Genomic DNA, 20283 nt, shown 5'->3' with positions numbered 1-20283 from the left:
TAGGCTTTCCACGAGGCCACAAAGTGCAACTTTTCTGCTATTTCTTCTTGCAGCAGTGTTAATTTGCTTCATTGCCAGACATACATCCTTTAGGCCACACTATATAGTTTCTGTGCTTGGAATGCAAACAAGTAGTTAGTGTACTCCTCATGCTGTGATGCTATAATACGATGGAGAGTACAGCAACAACAGCAGAGTGACACAATGCTAGGCTGCAGCAAATGAGATGCCCAAATGCAGCAACCATGAATGCAGAAACAAAAGAAGAAAAAATGCTTACTTTCAGAAGGCCTCCAGGAGGCAGGGATCACCAGCAAGGTACCCTTACTTCCACTACTAACCCTTAAATGAGGTGTAGGAAGGGGAGGATCCTGGCTCTACTCCTTCTGGTCACTCAGGCACACTGCATACAGCTGAGTTCCCCTGGGTTGGCCCTGCCTTCCCACCAGGTGCTCAATCACTGTTTCAAGCTGTGACTTTCCATTTCTGCTATAGTACTTTCACACATAAAGATAATAAAAAGCAAGAATAGGTCTCTCATTATGAGATTATACTTGATGCAAGTCCAAATAGCTCCCTGTTCACACAAATGATATTGTGAAGGTGTCCCAACAGAAGAGCCTTCAAACAGGAAAAGGGACGGCGTTCAGTAAAACAGCACAGAAATTCCTTCCCAATGGATATTCTGCTGCTCATTAGCCACTCTGTCAACAGGGAGCAGTAGCTCTTGTGCATCTGTCAACAAAACCTATCAGCCAAAAGGGCCTGTCTTTCAAAAAGGACAGTTCATAAACAGCAAGCATATCGCTGGTGGTGCTATTCACATCAGATACACCATTGCAGAAAATAATGAACATTCATTCTTCTTAGAAGCAGAAATGCATCCCCTTTGACTTTTTACCCCCTCTCTTCTTCTTTGATTTTATGGAATCCCATTATACTTATTCACAGCAGTGATTCAGAAAGAAACTTGTATGAACAGTGTATCCCATTAATGCAAAAGCTAGTGGAGACTACCTAAACAAAACAGGACTCAAGTAAAGAACTGTGAAGGGAAATGCCTTTGTCACATGTCCCGACTGTCACCACAGCACAGGAGGGTCTGCTGCTTCCCTCCTGATTTCCAGCCTCCCACCCAGAAGTCAACACCTTGCAACCATTCCCTCACTGTTACCAATTGAAATAAACTCTAACAAAGAGAGCTGCTGTTTAATTTTTTTTAAGCTAATTTTATTTATTTTTAAGGAGAGATCTAAAAAGAGGAGCTTAGCTAGTGCACCAAAGGGACATTAACTTTCAGAAGAGAGGCAAAGACAAGCTGAGAGACGCTGCACAACTGTAGCTCCAAGTATGTCCACATACTGCCTTGGCCTACAGCCACTCAGCATGAGGCAGATAACTATAGTCACATGTTAGGTTCAAGTGTAATGAGTCCGGCCTTTCATCAAGCTATGATATGTAAACAGTATGCCTATAAATAAATAAATACTCCTTTCCAATGCTCTTGGTAGCCTCAACAATCTTCTGTGATACATTAAAACAAACAGATAAGACCTTTGCTCCTTCTGGATCAGCTCATGCTGCATGGGATACAATCACCAAGAGCCATTGGCACTATCTCATGAATGGCACTGGTAGAAAGGGGTCTCAGAACAAGACCCTCACTACTAGAGCCCTACATCAGAATCTTCAGAAATGCACTACAGTTGTGAAGGATTTTTCATCAGTATGATTATGGGCCCTCGGTATTTGCCTTCCTTACACCACTGACTCGTACATTCGTTGGACACATATTTCAAAGGAGAGCTGTGTTTCTCTGACTTAGTTTAAAACCTCAGGCAGTACAGAGTGCATAGCTGGTAGTTCCTGAAGCAATGCTCTGCCCTCAATGAGTCACTATTGAATTGAAGCCCAAACTTGATGTTAATGGAACAGTGCACGAGTGCCCAAATCAGCTCTGATGTGGAGATCCTGACACAGAACGATTGGTGGAGATCCTATAGAATTTAACATTTGGGCAAAATATACATCAGGGACAGATCATACTCCACTACAACTCAGCAGAGAATTTGACTTCATGAAAACAGCAGAGCAACTTATTCCTATTGGGAGTAGGAAGAGGACAGTGTGCTGATTTTGTAATACTCATGCTAGGCTGCAAGCTCTCCTGGGAAAGCGCTCACCTTCTGTTCCATCCACAAGAAAAACCTCACAGCACTACCAGATATTTTTGCAGTGGAATGAGAAAGTTGAGGGTCCCTTATAGTAATTCTTTCAGTAAAAGTAATGTGATCAACTCCAGAGTCACAGTCTTATCAGAAGGTTTTTTAACCTCCTGTTAACACAAATAAAATACTGAAGTCACTTGAAAGAAAACACTAAGAGAAAAAAAGAGCCAATGCTTCTGTTTGCTTACAGTCCAATTTTGACTGTTCCTTATCTTTGGACATCCTTGTTTTTCACATCCTTCACACAGAACAGATGAGAAAAACATTTTTTAATTTTTCCTGTTTTTCCAAATACAGGTATAAGGCAAGTGTAATGTCAGTCTTTCACTGAATTCAAGTTTTGTGCTGGTAGTCCCTTTAATTCCTCCAACTCGCAGTATTTTTCCATCTTCTTCCTCCAAAATGTGTGCAGCCAGAAAGAGACAACATGTTTCCATATTAAAATCATATAAATATTTCATAATGTACATGTACTCTTGCTTGAATAAGCCCTATATAGGAAATCCATCACAAAATTTTACCCTATAGATAGTTCCATGAATCAAAATAAACAGCTTCATCTCAAACATCTGCATTTGGGGCAGTTACACAAAGCCAGCCAATTGTTTCAGAACTCAGTTCTTTAGGAAACATCATTACAATTTTCTAGCCAACCACCTTGGAAGCTCACTAGCAAATCAGTTTGGACACAAGCTGCCTGGTTTGGCACAGCCAAGCTAAGATTCTACTTGCACACATTTCTCCTCTGGGACAGCAAGAAAGCCCCAGTAGGCTCACTATTCCACCAGAGCTCTTTCGCTATATTTTGGATTTTCTATTCCTTTTTGCAGGCTGGAATGTGAAAGTGATAGAAGTTTTTAGAGATCTATCATCCAGGTTGCTTCAATACTAAGAAAGGCTCAAGTTGCTTGTTAAGTCAGAACTTGCTTATGTTATTCTTTCGAAGACTTTTTTTTCTGATGTAGAGTGCATTAAGAATTTGTGTAACCGCTTCAGAATTTAGCCTTTATTCTTTATACCAGTGGGATAAGTAAGGAGTGAAGATGGAGTTACACTTCACCTGTTCAATGCTAGGGTACCATCAGCTGGGGCACGTTTATTGTTGATGGTTATACTTTCTCTACAAGATTCATAAACAGCTACAGTGATCCTCCCACAAAAAAAGAAGTCATGTCCTTGTGGACTATGAAAAGCCTCAATTCTGTGGCATTAAGACCTGTAGCATGGTTTTCTGTCACAGTTCAATATAAAGAGACATGGAAGGAAGAACCAAAAGGAAATATTCTGAGAAAATTTCACTAAACTGGCATCTTAACATAGTGGCTTGGGAATCTAAATCCAGTCAACAGTGGTGAGACCTTGATGCCATGAGCACCTGTGCCACAGCGAGCGTATTTCAGGATCACATTTGCCCAGAACTCTCCTGAAGAGCAGATCACCAGGGAAATTGATACAATTATTGCTACATAGAGAAGTCCCCCTCTAGCTTCAGCTGGAGTGGTTGCAGTACCTCCCAAGTCTTGTTGAAGAGGATTCCTAATTTGCATCAAGCAAGACAAGTGTGTTAGCTTTAGTAGTTTAAATAGATAGTCAGAACTAAACCAACTGATGTTGCCTGAAATTAAAGCAGTTGCACACAAACTGCTCTGCTTGGGGTCTGTGGCAGCAGTAGTTTCTGGAAGTGGGGAAGGCATAAGCAGTTTATAATTGCAATGTCACTCATTAGAGGATACCCATTTCCAAACTCATTGTTTAAAACATGAACCTGTTTAATTCGTTCTCTTCCTGTATGGCTTTATTTTGCTTTAGGTGAGTAATATGTTGATCTATCTTAAATCAACTCCTTAACAATTTACTTCCTAACTGAAAGAATAAGGAGGACCCAGCTATCTCACGCAATCAAGGACTGGTATTAGAGTAGATGGGCATTGCTTACATTCCTGCTGGCAATGTTGGACAGGCATCAAGCAGGAGATTTAAGTCAACATATCTGGAAATCCAGCACCAAGAACTAAATTCAGAGAGAAAAAACCTCCATGGCTACTACAAGCTTAACATAAAGTGTGTTATCTCATTTATCCTAATGAAGACATTGCTTTTGATGTGGAAAACATCTACAGAACTACAGGGTATGAGAGATTCTAATTATAAATCTTTGATCCATTATTTGGTTTTCAGTGACAAATTTGTTTCTGGTATAGACCCAGTGAAGTCAGAGTTACGCCAAAGATGAATTCTGTAGGAAAATATTGTTAGAAGACAAAATCATGTTGAAGAAATAATACAAAAAGATGTCACACAATGTAACTGTTAGGTATAATTTCTAAGAGGAAAAAAGGGTTGTGGAGAAACTGAAGTGGCAGCTGACCTCACGAAGAAAATCGAGTTACATGTTAAGACCTCAGCACTTGTTTTGCAGAGTATCAAAGGTATTGTGCTTGTTATATTGGTCAGAAATAAGAAAGAACTGTAGCAGAGTTATGTATTTGACAACAGGATTTCCTGCCTGTTGCAAAACAAAACACAACAACAAACAGTTAAAAGAATGACTACCCATTGCTCAAAAATGACTGGAAAAAAGAAAAAAAAAAAAAAAAAGAAAGAAAATCAAGCCCATATTTTGCACCTGAGATAATTTCTGCAATGGCCATTTTCTTATGCTAGGCTCAGACAAGTCCTGGAGTTTGTGACTGACTCCCACTAAAACTTCTGCACAGCAGCCCATCCCTGTCTGATTTAACTTTCTACTCCTGTGATACATTCTGTTCAGTGGAAGTCCTAAGACAGCAAGGGAAGCTGTTTCTCAGGTAAGGTAATCCTATAACACAGAGGTTCATGAATTCCCTGTCAAGCACACAATGCTTTCACTAGTATCCTTAGAGGACAGTGCATGATGGAGGGACTCACAGCTGTAGGTTTCTGCCCGCAGTCTCCCTTCCCCGCTGTTCTCACGAGCATTTGCTTCTCAGAGATCTGAGATTTCTGCATGGAGTTGCTTTCCACCATCACTTCTCAGACTACAGCACAGTAAAAACCTGAAGAACAGGTTTCTACTCCAAGGGAACTTCTCTAGGAGCTGTACAAAGGAGGATTTCTAACACAGAAAATGCAGGACAGAAAGATAGCTGCAGAAATGAAGGACTGATTGGACTATCTCTGATATGCACCTTCATTAGCCTTAGCAAAAAATTGGAAAGTAGATTCTTTAAGGAAGGCAAGACACTCACTGAGTGTTACTGTGTAAACACGAAACATTCTGCTTAAATACTTATTTTCTTGGTCAGCCTTGTCATCCAGGAAAACCATTCCTGGACGATATCCCTGTCCCAGTTTTTTTGGTTGCGGGTGGTTTTTGTTGGTTTTTTTTTCCTGTTTGCTTTTTTGCCTGGAGTGACAGGCTAATTAAGGAGTGGCAGAGGCTGGTGCAGAAGTGCCCTGTTCAAATATCAAAGAAACAGACACAGTAAGACAGATAGACCTTAGTGCTTGCTGATCTCAGAGCAGCTCTCTCCCACTCCACACCACTGTTGGCTTTCCACGTGACATGAAAGGGGCTGTTTTTCTTTTATCACCTCTCTAAACTAAGAGAACTGTGCAAGTTGTAAAGACTGAACCAGCAAAATTCAGGAGCAAGAGGAGAATCACGTCTTAAAGAGAACCTTAAGCAAAGAAAGAAAAAGGAAGGAGGAAAAAAAAAAAATAAATCTCACACATAAAAACGAATATTGACTTTGTTTAGCCAGTGACTTCAGTAATAATGAAATTAGATTGTGATACCTACAAAATAAAATTGAATCCATTGTACCATTGCTCATCAGGCATTATCAGAGTCTGATGCAAGCTGAATGCACTGCTCCATATCTAACTAAGGACATAGGCATTTATTGGCTAGCAAGCAGTAGGCCCAGGGTCACGAAGCTCCTCACAAAATGCAGCCTGCTTTGCTCCCCACCTCCAGCTGCACAGAGTGCATCTTGCCTATTTTATTTCAGCCATAATCACCACTCAGCACATCATTAGAGCTGCCTGGACCAAACCCAATGCTCTCTACAAAACAACAGCTGGGATAGTCCAGGCCTCAAGGGTTCACCTGAGAGGCTGATGGGATATAGGAGAGTGTATGCTGGACTATAAGAAAAAAAAGCACATGGACTCACTGTTCCTCTTGACTCATAATACTGAGCTAGGGCAAGTATTTGCTGAAGACCCTATGTAGGTCACCTCTGCATGCCTATTTTCAAAAGAAAACATCTGTCAATACAAAGGGTTTTAAGGATTTCTACCCCTCACCCTGGCAAAGATATAAAGCTGATGAATAAAACATTCTGCAGGCTTCTGTTCTGCCCTTGCTGCAGCCACTGCATATCTGTCGTGTAGTGAAGCTATGACTTTCCACTGAGATTCTGACCACTGCTCAGGGATTTCCTGCTTGTTTCTACAAAAAAGGGTATTTTTTTAATGCCTTCTTTTTTATCACTTAAACTGGGCAAGGCTTTCAGAAGATTACATCTTCTCCTTGAGTTACTACGTACACACAGTGCCATAGCTGGGCATGCCACACTAAGGAGAAATGAAACAGAAGTCTGATGTGAGGCGTTTACAATCTAAATTAGGCACAGCACAGCGAGGCTGAAAAAAACAGTGGCACAGGAGGACACATACCACAACAGTGAGAGCTCCCAGGATGTGTTCAGCGGGTGTAATGAGCTTAGTGACTCTTTTTCTTGTGTCACTTCATTCCCCACTTCCCCCCCATTCATAATACTTCAATCTTTAGACAGTGAATGCAGTCTTCATCTCACTGAGGCAAAATGGCAACATTTCAAATGACTTCAGTGGCGTCAGGATTTAGCTTCATATCTGGCATAAAAGACAAGGGTGGAGAACAGCAAAGGATGGCTAGCGTAAAAGGAGTGGGTTTTTTGAGTGGCTTGGAAGAAAGTTGACTGGCACAATGCAGAGCATCAGGGGAAACGTCTTTATCCAATATAAGAAAACGCACAGAGGCATCTATGGCAGGAGAATACTGGAGCAACACAGTAAGCTGAATTAGGGGAGAAGCTGGCACAACAAACAAAGCAAAGGCAATCAAATATTGGAGGTGACATTCTTTTCCAGATTTCACCAAATATAAAACCATTGACCTAATTATAAAAAGTAAACAATATGGTCACAAAAAAAAAAAATCAAAAGGGTCAGGAATGAGCAATTCAGTGCATTACAGACAGGGATGTGGTGTTTTAATCAGATAAGGATACCAAAAGCCAGCACAGGGAGAGGTGTGAGCAGCATACCCCGATAGCCCAGTGGAAAGGAAGATTATTTTTAACAAACTCCTGTCGTATAATACAAGAGAGGGGGAGGCCTGAAGGCTAAGAAAAAGGGCATTAAAGAAGGTGCTAATAAGAAATCACAAATGGTGGTGCTTCAGCTCCTAAATTAGGACAGAAAACAAACAAAAAAAAAGTAAATAAAATAAATATCTGTTTATAAAGGTAAACATGTAGTGGGTGGGTATCTGTAGGAATGCAAAATAATACAATTAACAGTAACAAAAGCAATTTTCCCCAAGTGGCAGGGAATTTCAGACTGAAGATTTTTGGGACAGATTACAAGAGGTAGAACAGAAAAAAAAAAAAAAAAAAAAAGTAATCCTCATAGGATCTTAGAAGTCATAAACAAAAGACAACAATCAGCTGTGTGTTCTCTTCTCCAAAAAGACCATGGGGACTTTCCACGATACAGCAGAGGCACCAGGGAAGAGACCTCAGCTGCACCAAGAGTCTCCATGGGAATCGGCACCATCTGCTCCACTTGGCAGGAGAGAGGGGGGAAGGGCACAAGGTGGGCACGCAACGAGACATGGTAACCCCACATCACTGGTTTGCATGAGCCATGCAAACTGCTCTCTTCTCAAAGGTCAGAAGTGCCAGTAAGAAAACAGGCAAGCAAAGAATTTCCTCGAAGAAAGACCATCAGCTGCATATAAATACTAAAGAAAATATACACAATGGTGATAGGGAATAATGAAGGAGAATGATCCAAATTATTTCCTGGTGTACGCTGGCATGCCTCCAGCAAAGTCCATAAGGTGACCAAGATTTACAACAGTTCGAGGATCTGGTCCAATGAGCTAATTTTCTCATATTGCTGCATTATGAATTTGGCAAAGTAAGTTCCCATTAAGAGTCCTGTCACCATGACTTTATTTGGAATCAGCAGCACTAACACAGAGATTCCCCAAACAGCGTAGATATCATGTTTACACCAGAAAAGGAGAACCTGTAGAGGTCACGTTTTGTTTAAGACTGAGGGCAACTCTCCATACACAGAGCCAAACTTGCTTAGTTGAATAGTTCCAGGATTTCTGATGAGAGCAAGGCACTCCAAAATCCTGGCACTGCTCACCTGAGAAGTCTCATTGGCTTTAATAGTATTAGTCACATAAGTAAAACGTGCAACATTTGTTCCTTAAAGCTGATCAAGCTAGATGCACACAACATGTCCAGCCTTAAGTTAGTTACTCTGGATACTACTTATATACAAATAGCAAGTAAGTAACAATAATGATTATTTATCTGATACAGGGTTCCAGCTACCACACGGGAGTTTCAACGTTCTTCCCTATTGAAAATCCAGCAGCCAAATACTTTTGTCTGCAATTTTGAAGGGCAGCACTGTATTAGGAGTGTTCACATCTTGAACTAGACCAAGGAAAAGAAACTTGACGTTATAAACCTGCAGAAGAATCTGAACATCTTTCTGTAATATCCAGTTAAAACGTACATCTTCTCCACCTGTCTCAGGAGGCACAGTAGCCTACACAGGACAGTCTGATTCTGCTTAATGCGAGTTATGGGGAAGGTCCAGAAAATCTAAGAAGTCAGGAAGAATTTTTTTTTTCCCCCCCCTCAAAGCTTGGTGGAACTGAACAAAATATCAGTCTGCTCATTCTTTGAATCTGAGCGTAATCAAATACTAATTTTAACTAGATCTCAGTGTCAGAGAAGCCCTATATCCACAAAGACCAGATCCAAACAATACACATCAGCACCTAAGCATGCACATCAGCTGCACAGCATATGGAATCCAGAGTGGAATTTTCCAGCAGGGGAACACCTTTAAGTTACCAGTTTCCCATTCTAATTCCTGCCAATTATTCGACTGGATTTGTAATCTTCTACCTCTTTTTTTCATTGGGAAAACACTTCTCCAAGGCACAGTTCTATTCAAAAAATTCACAGCATTAACACGGTATCTGATCAAGGTAAATTCTAAGTACCACTCACCACCTTGCTCAAACAGCTAACGTAGAAAATCACATTTTCACGAAGATTTCCCCCCATATTTGATCACTGCGTGGGTTTATTACATAAAGGTAAAATTTCAACACTCTCTCCAATGCAGACAGCACCATGTAATGCTGTAAAGTGTGGTATGATGGAAAGTACAGCAATAGTAGCAGAGTAGCACAATGCTAGGCTGCAGCAAATTCAGCAACCACAGACACATAAACAAAAGAAAAAAACTGCTTACCTTTGGAAGGCCTCGGGTAGGCAGGGGTCTCCAGCAAGATACCCTTGCCTCCACTGCCAACCCTTAAATGAGGTTTGAGAAGGGGTGGATCCGATCACTCAGGCACACTGCATGCAGCTGAGCTCCTCTGGGTTGACCGTGCCTTCCCACCAGGTGCTCAATCACTGGTTCAGGCTGTGACTCAGCATTTCTGCTACATGTCATTACACAAAGGAGCAGAGTATGGAATATATTTAGACCAAACAATTTTATCAGTCAAATAAATAAAAGTATATGTAAACAATGGGCTTCAATGCATCTTCTTATCATGTCTCTTCTCCATTATGAATTTGAATAACATAATGCTAAATTATTCTATCAAATTCTACAATTCTATCCAATTCTACAAGCCAGATTTTTGAACTCTAAATCCAACTACCACAGGAATGTGCAGAAGGGTTGAAGAAAACATCATGGCCATAGGTCGAAGGAGTACTCTGAAACACTGTGGATTGCTGTGGGGAGAGCAGCAGAAGTCAAGGGTAGCAATGAGAAGTGTAATGAAAGTGGAGTGCCTGCTATGCCAGTCAGCGTGTCTACACAGATTGCTCCTATAGCCACAGACAGTGCTCTTAAGATTGAGTTTTCTCTCTGGCATTGAAACACGTATTCTCTGAGGGATATACAACAGGATATAAACGTAAGATGTGCCGAAATCAGCCAAGGGATCTACAGAATGGTTCACATGCCAAAAAACCTAATGCTAGAAACCAGGTTAACAAGGGAAGGCCCTGGGGCAGAGTCAGGAAATTGAAGCATACCAGTTGTTTTTCTCTCTGCTACTTCATATCTTATACAAAACAAAGGACATCAACTTAAAAGACAAGTGAAAAGAGAGGTGACACCAGTCATTTGACGAAACAGAGAACAAAACTGTGCCAGTAGTCAAGTTTGGGTTACTCCAAAACACTTCAAAAGCAGTTATGAAATCATGCTAAACTTAAATAAATGCTAAAAGGAAACTTGTGGCGGGTCCCAGTTTTCAAGGCTGGCCCCAGTCTCTGCAGGAGGGAGAACCCAAGCACTTCTAAAGGAGCAAGATAGCAGTGCTACAATTCAAGGCTATCTTTAGCTCCAGCAAGCTGAGAACTATTTGCTGGTTATCAAAATAGTGCATGCATAAATGAGAGAAACAGGATGTGGCAAAACGACCAGAATCATTTAAATTTTATTCTGAATCAAGACTCTGCCAGTCTCCATACCGTATATGGAACATTTCCCCTGCAGGTGCAAGAAGTTTCTGTAGGATTTGCTCTTGCATGTAGCATCCCACAGACTAATATTTTAATAGATGCAACGGTTGATTAGTTGATTTTTTTTCCGGTGTGGGGGGTAGGGAAGAGAGAAGGAAGTAGTGGAGAAAAGATACATAAACTGCAGGTTGGGGGGAAGGGATGTTCTTTCCCTCTCAGAGGCCCAGCTGTACAAACCATATGTGGTAATATAACAAACCACCTGGTCAAAGCATAAGAAAGTTAAAGAATGTAAGGGAGAAAGGCATGAGTTATTTCACTGGGGAGTAGTCTATTCTCAAAGAGAGAAGGGAGAATTGATTTTCATGACAGGAGATAAAGCTCAGCAGATAAAACTGGATACTACTTGATCTGCCAACAGAAAACACAAACAGCAACCTTGCTGAAAGAGGAAGGGAGAAGGCCCTGACAGCCACCATGGCCACTGAGATGCACAGAAGTATTACTTGCTTGATACGAACAGTCCCTGTTGCAGTTTCCACAGCGGGCCTCACGTTCAACAGCCGCTCTAAGTTGCATATAATGTAGTATGTATGTTTCTAAGAGAACTTCTTAACTGGAAAAGGAGGTTAACAGTTTGTGTTCACATATGAAAAAGAAAGAGCTGCTTTGAAAACATTTATAGGTCCTTCCTCTGTCCTTGAGCCACACCTAAATGCTTTACTTCTGAAAAGCTGCTATGAGCCCAGACCACCTGATGAAGATTTAACTGATTCGTTGATTCATAAATGATTTAACTGAAGGCAGAACTCTGCCAGCTAGAGATTCCCTACAAGCCCCTGTCCTTCATATATTCAGTTCTCAATCTAGTTTGGAAGTAGGCCTATCACAAATGTTATGAAACATCCCTCGGATTAATGCACCCATTCTGATGGCTTTTGAACAAAACATCAGAATCTAAGCAAGAGATCCCTAACTATAGAGAAGACTGGTTCGAATGGAATGAATGAGGAGAAGGAAGAAGATGAATGCTGCTGTTCCTCATTTGCCTGACCATGAGTCAGAACAGTTTATAGTGTCAGACTCCGGTAAGCTGTCAATTCAGTGGATGATGTTTTGTTAGCCACTCATCTTCCTAGCATTTTTTTTTACCTATCATAAAGTTGGGCAAAAGCAGGCACCTTTCCGGAAAAAAAAAACAACAAATACACTAGCCTCTGAGCCAGGTGAATATGCAAAGACAAAAACATTCTATCAAGCAAAAAAATGCCTCACTTTGTTCCAGTTTGAGACAGCTTGTCATCATCACAGGAAATAAAAAAAGTCCAGCTAATAAAGTCTGCATGAATCACATTCTCTTTGGAACTTCATGGAACTCTGTAAGCAAGAGTTCATTTCCATGTGCCTGCTGCATAGACAGCCAGTTGCACTGGTCTGTTCCACAAGCAGGGACCTGAGACCATCGTGCTTGTACTGAGATTCTTAGAAGCTGCCACTGGTTCTCAACTCATTTACAGTGTATTACCAGTTCTTATGGTTTGATTTTACATTTAGTGCAATGTGGTGTTCTTCATCAAAGTTCCGCTCCAGAGCCACATTTACACAACCGTAGCCTTCATAAGCATAAAAGTGTTTCTAACTCTTGAATTTGCAGAGAATACTTTGGATTTGTACTGTACAGGCTATAAACCTAAAAGACAGACATTCAAAAAGGCGCTATTAAAAAAATTAAATCACAATTTTTGACCTTCCTCTGGAGATGAAAAGCATCTGCCTATGACACAGTTTTCAAAATCAGCAGTGCTACAGCTAGAGTTAAAAGTTCCCCTATATGGGGGGCTAAGCAGCAGCAGTCATAGCCATGTAGTATTTTGTGTGTAGTGTTTTGTTCAGCCCAACAAACTAAATAAGAACTTCTTGGACTTTCATCTCTTATTAAATATTACTGGTATTTGTTGTCATCTTCCACAACGCCACAAAAACTTAAAATTTCAAAAATGAGCACAAGCTGACAATACATTAAAAAAAATTGTATTTAATTGAGTATGGTGCTTCACTTTGATTTTAACCTTTGGGTTCTTTTGAATTAAGTCATTTTCATGTAAAAGGAAATAAACTAAAAACTACTAAAATTGAATAAAGCTATTTGTTCCATTGTTTTTCTGGAAAACACTATCAATTCTTTCATTTAGAAAATTAATCAAAAATCAATTGAGTTCTGTGAACTGGATTGATTTTGATGATTTGGTATAGTTTACCCCAAAATAATTAGTCAAAAAATTCCCTGCTCTTCTCTAATTTCCAAATCACTGCCCCAGAAACTCCATGCTGCCTCTACTCAACTCACAAGGTGTTCTCATAGCATTCTGCTTTTAAGCAACAACTTAAGCAGGGTTCGAAATAACTCTTCAATTAGGAGGGACTGCATTTATATGGATCTCAGACATTCTGATTACAGACACGTGACTACCTAAAAATTATAGTTCAAAAACGTTCCACTGAGTGCTTGCATTTTCCCTTCAAGGTGTTAGAGTCAAGAAAATACAGAACACATGGGAAATCCAGAGAAGGAAAAAGCTGCCCAACTAAAAGACTCCATCTTTAACCATACTTTTCAGTTCTTTTTACTTCTCATCTTTCTCTCCACCAATACCATTGAACTGAAGCAAAGTCTATGCATCTTTGTTAAGCATCTGTAGTAAAGCTAGAGTCAAAATCCATCTTCACCTTTCTCCACACAGCTCTCCTTGACAGTCATTTGCTCTTACATGTATGGTGTGGATGGCATTTGTGAAGTACTGAGGGGAAGCATTTCACATCAGTTTCCTGTGAACAAGCAGCCATGGTGTTTCACTAGAAACACCAGAGAATTACCTCCTTTGGAGAAAAGCCATAGGCTTAAAGGTGTTGTGGAGCACAAAGTTATCTTCTCGCTTCTTTGAATGAATGATGGTTCTTTGATCTTTTTAGACAAGATGAGGCAGTCTTGGAAGATCTTGCCTGTAAACACACCATAGAAAAAGGAAGACCTTGTAGCCACCAAAACAGAAGAAAGCGTGATTATTTTCTTCCTTCATCCCCCACTCCTTGTCTAAATTTAATAGGTCAGTAAACAGCAAATCCCACTGAAGTAAGTCATTTACCACTAGCAGAAGACTTCTCCTCCACCTCCTAAATCTAAAAACTAATTTTTAAATCCACTATAAGGGAGGTGCCCTCAGCAGACTGTACCTGAGTCAACTGCACACATACATGTGCATGCATAGAAGCAATCTCTAGTAATCATGACGCATACATGATAATTACAATTTGTCCCAGTAAGTCCTTTTAAGGCTTTTTACAAGCACTCATCATGTAACCCTTAAAATGCTACTTTAGCGCATGTAAGATTTATTGTTCTCCTTATATAGGAAGTGAAAAAGAGTTGCTGAGTAGTTAAACAACCTGTCCAAGAACGCTAAGGATACAACAAATAAATGTAGGGTGCTTTGACTCATTGTGCCTGAAATCTAACTGCCAGGCATGATTCTCATGCTTGTTTCTCCAGGCAGCTTGCAGAATTCATTAACGTTTTCAGGAAACACATGATCTGAGTTGTCAAAAGGATTTTCCTGCCCAACTTGACTAGACAGACAAGAGGAAGGAGACTCTTCTTTTATGTGCTGATATCTCAGCCTCAATTTTCCTGTCCTAATGGTATTCTCAGAGTTCAAGAAGAAAGACAGACAGGTTGCTAAGCTTTCTGGAGCTTCAGCCTAGCAAAGAAGTATCCTCTTACAGCTTCAGGTGTTCAGTGATAAGTGGAAAGTCTCCCATTATCTACCTTTACCAAGTGTCAGGTGAGAGGGTCAGAGGTTATGTTTCAGTTTAAAAGCCTTGTCTTCACAGAAAATGAGAACAGTTAGGCAACATGTTCTACAAGTGACTGAGAGGAGGGTGAAGGGAGGTGCAGTAAAGGCTTCATAAAGTTCTTTTCAAATTAAGAGTTCCTGACAGAAATGCAACCATTATCATTGCATTGCTACCTACAGTGTGTCCAGCTCAGCCACTATTGCTCTGTAGTTATATCTTTTTTTTCTGGTATTATGTTTTTCTTACATTATTACTTTTTATTTCTCCATACAGTACAGTTTTTTCCAAGAAAAAATGTTTCAGACTCAAGTCTCAGCACTTTGGAATAAATGATCAGAAATGAGAAATACAGCATTCTATCCCACACAAAACCTACTGCTTCCAGCATGCACTCAGAGTAACTCTATTGACACAGCTTACTGCCAATAAATCCACAAAAGTGAAGTCTACAGTTCTGAGCAAAGAAAATCTAACGAAGTTAAACATACTGCATGTGTTCCTTATTCTAAGGAAAAGGGTGTTACGTGATTAATACTAGTCTGTTCTGAAAACGTAAGACTTGCAAGAACTCCATTATTTTCTACTTATGTTCCCATTAGATCTCTCTCAAGAGTCTATTACAAATTCCCCAAACTAAACACACGTGGCATAGACAGCTTTCACTTACCATACTCAAAAGAACAGATTAGGAAAGAAATTACCTCTTGAGAATGTGTGTTTCATACACCATAAGCCATGGTCACTGGAGGCAATCTGGGTTATAATAAACACTGCTGTCCTCTAGAAAGGAATTATGAGGACCTTCCCCGACTATGCCCACCACATCCATGAACTGTAAGAGAGTCACTCTTAGGCAACTCTTTCAATGGGAAGGAGAGAAGGAGCAAAGACTGAGCTAACTTCCTTTAATATCAGTAGGAATCACACCATGTGAAAGAGCTTCCTTATTTACAGCCATGGAGAGCTGAAGGAAGCCCTTCACCTTACTAGTTCTGGGACAGGTCTGTCAGCAAGCCTTGCCATCAAGCTCTTGTGTTGTTTAAATGTATGCTGCAAAGAACCTGGCTCCATCCCCCTGGTGACTTCTTCACAAGTATCAAAAGGCTTCTCTTCATTTTCCCCCAAAGCTGTCTCTTCCCCAGGCTGAACATGTCCAGTTTTTTTCTCATCTAATGACATTAAAAAAATGTTTTGCGAAACCAGTCTGAAGTTATTTTCATTGTTTCCTCCATTCTGTTTTATGTAAAAGCAACTGAAGAGACAAACCATCAATAGCACCACTTTCAGACTACCATAAGCCTCAGTATACCCTAGGTTACATGTGACAAGGGAGCAGCTGCCTGCAACAAAGAGCTGGATGAAATTATGCAGGTAGATGTCATGTATTGGGAGTACGTGAGCTCTTACAGACCTGCATCTCCAAGAAGACTGATAGTTGTGAGGAACTGTAATAAACACACACAGTATACATATACTTTTATATATTAAATATATATTAGTATTATATAAATGATGTCCAGACAGGCATGTTTTGTCATGCTTAACACAAGCACAAAAACCAGCAACTCCTAAATGTTATTTAAATCTTTCTAAAATCCCAAGCTTGTGACTTCATCCCTCTCTCCCTTTCAGTTCTCTAATTTTAAAAATGGGAATAACATCACTTGGACCCATCACAGGAATTTCCTGTATTAGAACTGGTGCACTGCTTTGAAGATGTGAGCTGCTATTCTGTGTACCTTAGTTCAAGGCATGGAGTGGACAGTGAGGTGTATCGTAATTGCAGACCTTCCTGAGTATTTTTGCACTACACACACAGCCACACAGTAATGATTAAGCATGCAAAATCCTGACCAGCGTGCACTGGATTCAATATAAAGCCTGGTAAGTCTCTTCACTGGCTCCAGAAAACTCCTCAGCACAGTTATTTCAAATAGAACTCCTTTCATGAAACTTCTCTCCCACTCACAGCTTCAGTGCATGTCCTGAAACTCCCAGCAGTATTTAAGCTGAGGCTGTAAGACAGACAAGTCTGCAATGACCAGAAGCACATATAGAGCATGCTGTGGATCCTTTCTTAAGGAGGTATGCTGGGCCAGGAGCAGCAAAGGCAGGAATCTGCAGCATGTCATGCAGAACCATCCTGTCCTTCAGCAAAACGTCCAGTGCCAATTTTGGAGCCCTCTCCTGAGCAAAGGACAGAACAAAACAGGGTGGTAAAGTCAGCTACAAATTTCTGCAAGAAACTGTGTAGCATTCTCTGGTATGCTTTTTGGGCAGAATAGACAAGCACTGCTACCATCTGTAATTGGATAGGTATGCCCCTATGGCAGTGCAACACCTATGGCAAATGCTGACCTTCTATAAAAGTTTTCCTGCCAATGAACTACTTTTATTCTCCACCCTTGAAGGCAGACAGTATGAGGCGCATGTTCTGCCTCTATGCACTTCTGAATTCTGGGCTGGGCTTCTGTATTCCTTTGTCTCATATCTATGATGTGAAAGAAAGGAGTATGTTTGCTACTCACTGTTGCAAAAATGAGAAAGCAAGAATGAAACAGTCATTCAGGACAACATGAAGGGTTGATTCTTAAGCCTATATTTTATGTACCAGTAGAGCCCGAGGCTAGTCTAAGCCCTCAGCACACCTTGTGGTGTTGTTAACACCTGATCAAAACATTTCAGGTTTCAAGCTGAAAGATCTTACATGCCTTCTTTGCGAGCAAACCACCACATAGCAAAAAACAGAGGTTGAGGCTCAGTTAACAAGTCCTCATTTATACTGTTCAATTCAGAAAAGAAGAAAAAAAAAAAAAGAAAGAAAAGAAAAAAGAAGAAACTACTGAAATTACTGTAGCACAGACAGATGGACAGGAAAGCTGGGAAACTGCTGCATTTGGTGATGTTATACGTTGAGCGCTGTTGTGGAACAGTTATGACTAAGTCCTTTCAGGTCACACAAAAGCTGCAAGAACTTCTTCTATAGTCTGTCAGAGGAGAGCAAGGAGGGAGAAGAGGTGCTCAGGTCATTTTAACCACTTCAATGTAGGCAGGCTCAGAGAGATTTACCCTCAGAGGCTTCTCTTGGGGGCCTCTGTCAAATATAGTGGGAGCAGTATCCACTCCGTACTCACAAGCAATTTGTTCACAAGTGATGGGATTATGTTTCTCAGACACTACAGATTCCAAGAGAAGGTAGTAGGGGGGAACAGCACTGGAGAGGGAATCTCTTGGAAGCAAACAGCGCCTCTGATGGCAGTACTGGGTCTCTTCAGGCTGTGTGATTGGGTTACCCTGATAAAGTTTCCACTGTAGACTCTTAGAATATGCAGAAAATCCAGCTTTGAAAGATGTTGCCAGAATAGGATTCTGAATAAGGCAGATAAGAGGTCTGATCTGGCATGACAAATCCTGCTTAGCAAGCCAAGGGTTAAGTCTATGAGCCAGAGGAAAAGGATCCTTGCTTCTGCTTCCTCCCAGAGCAGTAACCCACAAACTTCAAAGTGACAGTTGTGCAATTCTTTTTGCACTGCAACATGCTGGTGCAGAGCCATCACTGACACTGCCTCCTGCCCTTTCCAGCAAGGCCATTGCCACCTCATTTCCCACCTCCACGCTGCAGTGGAAGGAGATTGGAGAGAAAGGCATTTCCATTAGCAGAGGCGGGAAGAGTTATTAGATTCCCAAAGTGGTGTAGCTTCTAAAAACCTGCACACAGCAAGGGGTCTCCATACCACGCCTCTCCTCCGGATCAGAAACACAACTGTCATCAGTTTTGGCATTTACAGCTGAGGCTGTATTTGCCTTCTCCTTGCCATGAGTGCCCTCTCTCTACAATTCTTCCCAAACTCCCCCTAATCACTTTTTCACCTAGGGCTGGAAAGTAGGCCCTGCTGATTTCTTGTAGGCTTGAGTCCTCTCCTCAATCAGACTCCCACCATGATGCCCAAGGATGTCACACCAGGCCCCACAAGCTCCTCTCTCCTCCAAGGAGCTCCACAGCTAACCAGCTGCTCTCATAGGTTTCATTTGCTTTCCGGTGCCCATCTTGCTGTTTAGCAGTGACAAGGACCAGCTGTAATTGACAGCTGCAAGCTCTTTGGGTCAGAGACTGCACAGTTAGTGCAGTGAGTTGACAGTCTACTGGAAGCTTCTTAGAATACTGATTTCCAGTTAATCCTAATTTTTACAAATACTCTAAGAATGTCTTTCATTTATGTTACAGTCTCTCTTTCTACATTTCCCTTCTGCTCCACAAAAAGCTCTCTTCCTGCTTTACCACGCTTCTACCATGTTTCCTATTGATCCCCTATCATAATTACAGGGAAACTATGATTATAGCAGAGAAAGAAACTGTATGCATCCTCTTCTGTCCCACAGGAACACAAGTTTCTTCAAATTAAAATGCTACAAACCTTTAGGATCAAACACCTTTGTACCTGCACTCCTTTCCTCTGACTTGCTTTCAAAGTGAAGCAACTTATACATGTATGCACACATTCACACACCTTCTTTACAAAAATTCTCAATTCTAACCTCTTAGTGTGCTTCATCAATGGTAACTCATCACTTCACTTTGTTAGGTTGCTTGCTTAGTATGCCCCATCTCACTTTGGCCTTTCAGAAGTTCAAGAAACAGTATATCCTAATTATTTCAATTTTCTTCCACTAAAAATATTATCAATTCAGCAAAAACTGACATTGAGTTTGGATGACTGGCAAGTCACTCTGGTAGAATGTCTCCAGGCCCCTTAAAAATAAGGATTAAACTGCAGTTAACACTTTGACAGTGTTATCTATCAACCACCTCAAAACTGCCAGAAGACAGTTTAAAGATTCTCTACACCTTTCAGGTGTCTGTAGCTAAAACTAGAACCAAGATTACATACAGAGGAAGGCACAAAATGAAACTAAAATAAAATACTCCTATAGGCTAAAATATCAATATTGAATTGGAAATTTTCTATTTTAGTATAATATATTTACTACATTTTCAAAGACGCTCCAAGTTTTCAACACACCTCTCAGTACTTAGCTCAAAAAATGGCGTATTTTAAACTAGACTGGGTTTCCTGTCCACATGGTAATGTTTTTTAAATCAGTTGCAGTACCTCAAAACTTGATACCTTTGGCTACTGGGCAGACAGAGAAGCAGTGCAATGTACGCAGGTGACCAAAAGTAGCCAGGTTAAGAAGGAAAGTCTGTGACAGGACCACTGCTGAGCATCATCACTACAGCCCAACCTGGGGTGAGTGCCCTTTGCCCAGAGTACCTGTTTGCACTGTATAGAATAACTGTTTGCTAAGCTGTGTTTAGGTATCACTTTACATGTATGCAAAGAACAAAAGGCCATGGTGGCCTTCACATGGAGCTTCGAGGTAAACTATGTATATAGAATCAAGACAGACAGCTCTAGTTCGAATCATTGTTTCTA

The 20283-nt window shown here is 40.8% G+C and overlaps 1 protein-coding gene across 9 annotated transcripts in view; it reads right to left on the bottom strand.

The window, feature by feature from the left end:
* The window catches only part of DPF3 (double PHD fingers 3), a 173865-nt gene that overhangs the window by 115638 nt on the left and 37944 nt on the right, over positions 1-20283 (bottom strand). The window contains exon 2 of one of the 9 annotated variants that reach the window (XM_052692198.1): positions 13871-13996. The exons of 7 other annotated variants lie outside the window; for them this stretch is intronic. In XM_052692198.1, the coding sequence (XP_052548158.1) occupies positions 13871-13890 (20 nt within the window). In that variant the 5' untranslated portion in view covers positions 13891-13996. Of the gene's footprint in view, positions 1-9764; positions 9958-13870; positions 13997-20283 lie in introns of those variants that run through there. One more of the 9 variants, XM_052692201.1, reaches the window with a different exon arrangement.

This window comes from Tympanuchus pallidicinctus, unplaced genomic scaffold (assembly GCF_026119805.1).
Source record: "Tympanuchus pallidicinctus isolate F22 unplaced genomic scaffold, pur_lepc_1.0 scaffold3, whole genome shotgun sequence".
NCBI classification, from domain to species: Eukaryota; Metazoa; Chordata; class Aves; order Galliformes; family Phasianidae; genus Tympanuchus; species Tympanuchus pallidicinctus.
Note: the sequence above shows the minus strand (reverse complement) of the source record. Positions and strands in the feature narration are given on the sequence as shown.